The following is an 8,329-nucleotide window of genomic DNA, read 5'->3' as shown; positions in this document are numbered from 1 at the left end:
TTATTTGAATTTAGTTAAAACTTTAATACGTATAATTGTAAAATATTCAAATAATTCAAATTAGTTTGTTTTACCTAAGCTTGTACTTTTTTATTTGTTATTTTTTATAAGTTGTTTGTTTTGACTGCAACAGCTGTATGTAACAGCTACAACTGTACTTTTTTTATGGAACATTAATTATATATTATTCTTATAGGTTTTCAATTCTGGTGGTATACAACTGCGGTCTGATGTTGTGAAAAGGAAAGAAGAAATTCAGTACCATCTCAAATTTTATATAACTTTCTCGCATTAAATAAATTGTGTTGTGATATAAATTGTTTTATATTCAAAATAAAATTGTAAGCCCCTGGTCTAAAAGTTCAAAAGGCAACTTTTTTTTGAGCCTCTAAATATTTGTTAAGTGCGGAAGTTTGATTATATCCTTTAATAAAATGGTTTTAAAAAGTTGAAAAATTTATTTTTTTTACTCCAACAACCTTGTTTTATACTTAAAATGAAGAAAGTTTATTATCTCCGTACTGCCTGCCTCGACACAGTCAGTAATGTGCTAATCTGTATCCACTTGCCAAACATTTAGTATTATTATATTTAATAATTTATGGCAACGTGGGAAGTTAAGAGCTATTGGTTTTTGAAAGGAATCCATCATTTAAATTATTCAAAATTGATTTTAATTAGGTACTTAATACTCAATTCAAATTTTACAATGATTTTTAATTAAGTTAAAATTTTAATTGATATACTTTCTAGCTGTTTGCACAAAAACCAGTAAAAAAATCTAGTATAATGTTATTTAGGTTTTGAAAATTAACTTCATTGTACACGTTTTTAGTTTCTATCAAATCTTTTTGTACTCAGTTACTAAACCTTTGAGAATAGTTGCGTTTACTTATATGTTTATATAAAGTACCTTACTAGCTTTAATAAAGAAGATTAAAGGATGTTTTTAAACATTGCTGAGATAAAGTCTTGAATAACATTTTTCAAAAATATTTTAGGCTAAATAATACAGTTGAAAAAAAGGAACATTTAGTGTTACTCACACAATTTATTTCTAGTACAAACGTGATTGTTGAAACTACTATTTAGTGAGAACTAAGTTCAGCTTCTATTTTCAGTATTAAAGTTTATGTTAACTAGACAAAGCTTACGTTTCAAACGTTCGATATAATGGTACACAGTTTCTTGCTTATGACAAGCTTGATTGATAAAGTTTAATGTAGAGCCTATTCTACTTTGAAAGTGTTGAGTTTTAATTTTTATCTTTTTATAGACTATTTATAACTTGTACAAATTATTGTCATGTTAAATACAAAACCCAAGGATAGAACATTTTATAATAATTCACTGTACATAGGACTCTACATAAGTAAAGTAACAGGTTACGGCAGCCTTTCATAAGTAACGGGCCAAATTCGCTAGAAAAAGTTGCTCGCGGAATATAGAAAAGGCCTTACATGGGCTACAGTTGTTTAAAATAGTTGTATTATCATTATTTTAACTGTACAGGACAAGTACCAGTTGTATTTTAAGAGCCTAAAGGTAAAAACAAACATATACGTGAAGTTAAGCTTAATATAAGGAAAAGTTTTGCCAAGATTCAAACTCACTTCGTTTGGGTTTGCAGTCAATCTAAAACTAACAAAAGACTTCTTGTAATGACTACTGTTTTAGAAAGTGTGTACTTATTTATGAAGCTTATTAATACTAGAGAGAAAATAACCAAAAAGGTTTTAATAACTTATTCATAAAAAGTTTATGCTTAGTTGAATATAAACCTTTGTTTTTGAAGGTTAGCTTTTAATGAACGTGAAATAACTGTAATTTTTTAAACTTGTGTAAGCTTTTAAACATTTTTTTTATGGTTAAAGTTTTAGTAAATTTAACATAAGAAATTATTTATACTCAGACAGAATTTCTATTTAAAGATCTCATTTCCTTGAAGAATAAAGCAATAAAAGTTAACAGCTTTTCATAGTTTTTACTTATTCCTCAGCGAGCTATTACTAATTCCTATACAGGTTTTCTTAATTCTAGAGTTAGTTGTTATTTATACCTTAAAAATATTCTTTTAACCGTGTTAAAACAAAATTCAAACTATAAAAAGCGCATAGAAGTTTATCCATTATTAGGCTTTAATCTAGTTAAATGTTAAATATTTTTAAAAATTACAACAAAAAGCATATAAAATAGGTTTTAAAATTAATTTTAAGAGAATTTTTTAGAATAAAATTAAGTTGAACTATAAAAACAGAAAACGAGTAATATTTTGAATAATAAATGAATGAATATAACTTTTTTTGACCTATTATTACATAGATATGCCGAAATGATTTATAGTCTAAATGTAAACTAAATGAATTTTCCAGTATTTTCATTTTTGTTACTTAATATAAACAACTTCATGTAAATACGAACCATGTTTTTTTACACACAAGGTAAAAAAAAATATCTAATCTTAAGAAATTACTTAAAAAGGCTTTATAATATATGTAGTTACACTAGTTGACTTCACAAAAATTAAATGTGTGAGGTTCAAAAGCTCTAACTTCTAGAAAAATCTTTAAAGTTTAGGTGTAGTCAACCTGCCCCTTTTTTAACGCAGCGCAAAATTAGATTTTTTTAAATAGTTTTTAAAATCTTATAATTTAAATTTTAATTTGAAAAAATTAACCGCTAGGTGTCGCAAATCCATTAGATTGCACCATTTTGGCTTTAGACAAAAATTATTTTAAAAATTTACGGGATTTTTCACCACACGGTGTCGCTGTTCTGGGTTAGCCTAAAACAATTTAAATAAGTTTAAGCAGCAAAAAAGTCCTCTGAATTTGCCGCGGGTTATGAAACCCTAAATTCTCTCAAAATACTATGCCCAATAGTGTTGTCTCGAGTTATGAGGTCACCACACCACAAACCACAAACGTTCACTTACGCGCAGGCGAATATAAAAAGACTTTTTTCACTTGTGTAGATGATTAAATGAAGTTAGAATTAGAGTAAACTTAGTATAGATAAAGTTCCAGGTTATGTAGTTATATTTTTTGTTAGATTTATGTTTTAGAACTGTATGAATGTTAAGTCAAGTGAACAGTCATTTGTTTTAGTTGTTATATTGCACAAACTTAGTATTATAAAAGTTTTTTTTTTAATTTTCTCTTTTTTTCCTTCCTACATTTTTTAAATTAAAAAGTAAATATAGATTTAAATAAATTTATTGAATAGTAATACTATTTTTAGTTGCCACATTTTATATATATATTTTTTTAATGTTGATTTTAAATTTTAATAATTTTTTATACCCTTCCCCTTTTTCAAAAAACTAAAAAGAGAAATATTTGAAAAAAACTAGAACAATACTTTAGTTGAGTTTTTATTCTTAGTATTTTTAAATTTAGAAATGGGTATTATTTTGCAATTTTTAAAGTGACCACTGGTTTTTTGAAATTTGTTTCCAGGTTTTAAAAACTTGTTTGAGGCTTTATGAAAATACTTATTTTTGGGTCTATTTTTAGTTAAAAGTTATGTTTAAAGTAAAAATATCATTTTGCAATTATCAGGGTGACCACTGGCTTTTGGCAAATTATCTCCAGGTTTTTAAAACTTCTTTGAGGCTTTATGAAAATATTTATTTTTGGGTCTATTTTTAGTTAAAAGTTATGTTTAAAGTAAAAATATCATTTTGCAATTATCAGGGTGACCACTGGTTTTTTGCAAGTTATCTCCAGGTTTTTAAAACTTCTTCCAGGTTTAATGAAAAAACTTGTTTTGGGTCTATTTTTAGTTAAAAGTTATGTTTAAAGTAAAAACATCATTTTGCAATTATCAGGGTGACCACTGACTTTTGGCAAATTATCTCCAGGTTTTTAAAACTTCTTTGAGGCTTTATGAAAATATTTATTTTCGGGTCTATTTTAGTTAAAAGTTATGTTTAAAGTAAAAACATCATTTTGCAATTATCAGGGTGACCACTGGCTTTTGGCAAATTATCTCCAGGTTTTTAAAACTTCTTCCAGGTTTAATGAAAAAAATAGTTTTTGGTCTATTTTTAGTTAACGTTTATGTTTAAAGCAGAAGATTAATTAAAAAAGTATAACAACATTGGAAAAATAATGTAAAGCTACTTTAAATCATGTCTTTAATAAAAAATATTGATGATGACGAACAATTTCTATCCATGTGATAAACTTTTTTGTATTATCCAAATTTCACTAGTTACTATGTAAAAATTGTTTAAAATCCAGGTTTTTCAGTGATTTTTGTTCAAATTCTAGATTTTTCTTTCAAAATTTCTCAAACTCAACTTTATTTAAGCTAAATTTAATTTTAGGAATCCAGAATAGTGGCCAACTTTAGTCTATAAATTTGGCAGAACTTTAAATAGTCAAATTTATGTTAAATTGTTGAAAATATTAATTTAATTGTGAACATTAAATATACTTTTTACTATTACAAATAAAATTTCAGAAAAAAATGCAAAAATTTATAAGTATTTGTATTTTATTTGTTGATTATTTAACAATGTAATAGTTTAAGTATTTAAGTATAGTGCATAACTTTTTAGCATATGCAATGTAGCCTAATTTAGCAATGATAAACTTATTATGTTACACTATGCATATATAGGATTTAAATTTGCAAAGTGTACCTTAGTCTCCAAATATAATATTACATTGATAATTATTTAATGAAAAATACCAACATCTTAAAAAACTATATCTTAACAGACGTAACTATCTAATTAAAATAAATTCTACAATGGAGTTTTCTCGTTTGCCTACCAACGTTACACCTACAAACTACGATGTCACATTGAAACCTTCATTCGAAACTTTTACTTTTGAAGGACACCAATCAGTTGACTTAAATGTAAGTTTTAGTAAAACTTTTATGCTGACAGTAATTATACTCATTAACCACCAAGTTTAATTTGTAAATGAAAAAACATGTTTTTGTATTTTGCTTTATTTGTTGTTTTAGGATTTAAAATTATGGTTAAGAATTTTATAATTTTAATTAAGTAATAAACACCTAAACATACTTTTAGCTATTAACATATAACTATTAGTAATAAAACCACGCAACATTATAGACCATACCGATAAAAAGTATAATCAAAAACGGATTAAAGACTAATTTTTTTTTTTAAACAGGTCAATGAAGCCACGAATGAAATCAAAATGAACAGCAAAGAATTAGAAATCAAAGAGTGCAGCCTTCAACATTCAGGAGCTACTTTCGTTCCAACTCAGGTGAATCTCAACAAAGATGATGAGACTTGCACCCTTGTTTTCGAAGATGTTATTCCTGTGGGTCCTGCAGTCCTCAGCATGAGTTTCAAAGGAATTCACAACGATGAAATGGCCGGGTTCTACCGCACCAAAGTCACAAACAAGGACGGTGTTGAATATTACAACCTTATCACTCAGTTCGAGGCAACCGACGCCAGACGATGCCTTCCTTGCTGGGACGAGCCTGCATTAAAAGCAACTTTTGATGCTACATTAATTGTACCAAAAGACCTCGTCGCCTTGTCAAACATGAATGTCATCAGCGAAGAAGTTCTTGAAGATCAAGTAACAAAGAAGGTCGTCTTCGCAAAGTCAAAGAAGATGTCAACTTACCTGCTGGCTTTTGTAGTAGGAGCATTCGACTACGTTCAAGGCAAGACTAATGACGGCGTCGAAGTCAAAGTTTACACTCCACCAGGAAAATCAAGTCAAGGAAAGTACCCTTTGAAAGTCACTATCAAATCAGTGGAGTACTTTACAGAGTTCTTTTCCTGCCCATACCCAATGAACAAACTCGATTTGATTGCTATCACCGACTTTGCTTGCAGCGCCATGGAAAACTGGGGACTGATCACTTACAGAGAGTCAGCTCTTCTCGTAGACGAAAAAGAATCTTCCGTAGCGCAGAAATGTTGGGTAACAATCGTTGTTTGCCATGAAGTGTCTCACCAGTGGTTTGGCAACCTGGTCACCATGGAATGGTGGACTCACTTGTGGCTCAACGAAGGGTTTGCAACTTTTATGATGTACGATGCAGGACACATTTGTGACCATGACTTGAAAGTTTGGGAGCAGTACGTTAATGATGTCACAATAAAGGCATTAGATGCTGACAGCCTAGAAAACAGTCACGCTATTGAAATTCCAGTCAATCATCCAGGTGAAATTGGGGAAATCTTCGATGCTATTTCTTACCAAAAAGGAAGTAATATCATAGGAATGATTCACTCTTGGATCGGATCAGATAAGTTCAAAGAAGGCATGAAGGCGTATTTTAAAAAGCATGCATACTCCAACACACAAACAGAAGATTTGTGGAAATGTTTTGAAGATGCTAGCGGCAAGCCAGTTGAGCAGGTTATGTCAACTTGGACGAAACAAATGGGATACCATGTTATTGATGTGTCTATTGCCAGCCAAAACGACAACTCTGTAACACTTAATTTGTCCCAGAAAAAGTTTTCTATTTCCTCATCTGATGAAAGTGACAGTTTGTGGCAAGTGCCAATCACAATATCCACATCAACCTCTGATGAACATCAATCTTTTATCTTTTCATCAAAGTCAGATCAGATCACAGTAGCAGGTGTCGGTGCAAACGACTGGTTTAAAATCAACCCAAGGTTTATTGGCTTCTACAGAGTGAACTACAGCCAAGATATTTTGTCTAAACTAATTACTGTAGTTGAAAAAGGACAACTTGACTGCTTTGATCGTCTCAACATAGTCAGTGACGTCCATGCAATGGCTACAACTGGTCAAACTTCGTTTGCCACATATCTTGAGTTGCTAAAAGTTTTCAAGGGCGAAAAGGAATATCCAGTGTGGAAAGAGATAATCAAAAGCCTTAGCGCAATGACTAAGCTTATGTGGAATGACGACGAAGCTTCAAACAAGTTTTCCCAATTCAAAAAAGATCTCTTCAGTAGCGTCATGGCCCATGTTGGAATGGAAGCTAAACAAGATGAATCTCATTTGGATGCCAGCTTGAGAGCGCTTCTCATCAAAGCTTCAAACGACGACCAAGTCAACCAAAAGTGCACAGAAATCATGAACAACTTCTTTAAGAACTCAACACCAATCAGTCCCGAAATTCGTGCTTCCGTCTACGAAGTTTACACGTCAAAAGGAGGTCTTGAGGCTTTCAACAAAATGGTAGAGCTCCACAAGAAAGTTGATTCCATGGAAGAGAAGAGTGAAATCGAAGCAGCTCTCGGGTGCGTACAGGGTTTGGAATGTCTCAAACTTGTTCAAAAATACATGATGTCAAGCCACGTTCGTGACAACGAAAAATACAAGATCTTGTATGGCATGGCAACAGGATCCAAGCTTGGTAGAGATGAATCTTGGAAATTTGTCAAGGAACATTGGGATGTATTTTACAACAAGTTCAAGGGAAGTCCTCACTTAGGCAAGATCGTTGAAGCTTCTACTCCTAACTTTGCCACCGAAGAAATGCTAAAAGAAGTTAAAGAATTTTTGACTGACAAAGTTAAAAAGACTTGTGAGAGAAAATTCAAGCAATGTGTAGAGCAGATCGGGCTCAAAATTCAGTTGTGGAAGCAAAATGGCCAATCCTTGAAGAATTATTTCAACTAAAATTTAATTATTAGCTTTTATAGGACTTTTTCAATGCATTATTTTATCATACATATGTATGTCGTTTAGAATAAATATATAGAGAAATGAAATTAGTTGTTGCTGTGTTTTAAACTTTTCGGTATCAAATTTTTAAAGTATTAATTTTTCAATTGTTAGTTTTTGAGTTTTAATATATTATAGATAAGCTGTTTACGTAAACAAAGTTTTAAAAACCTCAACAAAGGGACGAACTCAATAAGTTCAGGGCCACAAACATTGTAATGACTGACAAAATCCATATCTTAATCAATGTTTTTCACACTAGACTCCAGAGTAAATATTAAAATCTTACATAAACTTCGTATAATAACCAAACTAAAAGCTCCAACATACATTAAACTAGTTTGATATGTAAGATGTAAGTTTTTTAACATGAAGTTTTATTTAAAAATAGTTTTTGTTTAATTAGAAAAGAAAACAAAAACTAAAACTACTTATAATTATTATAAATAATATCATGGACCAGCGATTCTTAACCTGAGGTAAACTTACTCCTGGGGTTAATTCACTTATGTTAGGGGGTAAGTTTTCTTTATTACAATTATGTAAGTTAATGATTATACCAATTTATAAGTTAGCATTTAACTGTAAATGTTTTGAAGTCGAACAAACTCTCTAAATATTACGATTTCTTATATTTTCGAAGCTGAAAGTTCAAAAAATCTAGTTTTTATCTT

General features: G+C 30.1%; 1 protein-coding gene across 1 annotated transcript; it reads left to right on the top strand.

Annotated features, from left to right (window-relative positions):
• Positions 1-4,758: 4,758 nt before the first annotated feature.
• On the top strand, positions 4,759-7,610 carry LOC145844759 (puromycin-sensitive aminopeptidase-like). The gene is made up of 2 exons (XM_082952180.1): positions 4,759-4,869; positions 5,154-7,610. The coding sequence occupies exons 1-2, from the start codon at positions 4,759-4,761 to the stop codon at positions 7,608-7,610; spliced, it is 2,568 nt and encodes an 855-aa protein (XP_082808306.1).
• The last annotated feature ends 719 nt before the right edge of the window (positions 7,611-8,329 follow it).

The sequence above is a fragment of the Thalia democratica genome, chromosome 9 (genome assembly GCF_965202585.1).
Source record: "Thalia democratica chromosome 9, ktThaDemo2.hap1.1, whole genome shotgun sequence".
In the NCBI taxonomy this organism is placed as follows: Eukaryota; Metazoa; Chordata; class Thaliacea; order Salpida; family Salpidae; genus Thalia; species Thalia democratica.
Note: the sequence above shows the minus strand (reverse complement) of the source record. Positions and strands in the feature narration are given on the sequence as shown.

Excerpts from the sequence above, each read along its gene's own strand:
- LOC145844759 (XM_082952180.1), top strand. The coding sequence starts at position 4,759 with ATGGAGTTTTCTCGTTTGCCTACCAACGTTACACCTACAAACTACGAT. Across the intron at positions 4,870-5,153 it reads ACCAATCAGTTGACTTAAAT|GTCAATGAAGCCACGAATGA; the intron begins GTAAGTTTTAGT and ends TTTTTTAAACAG.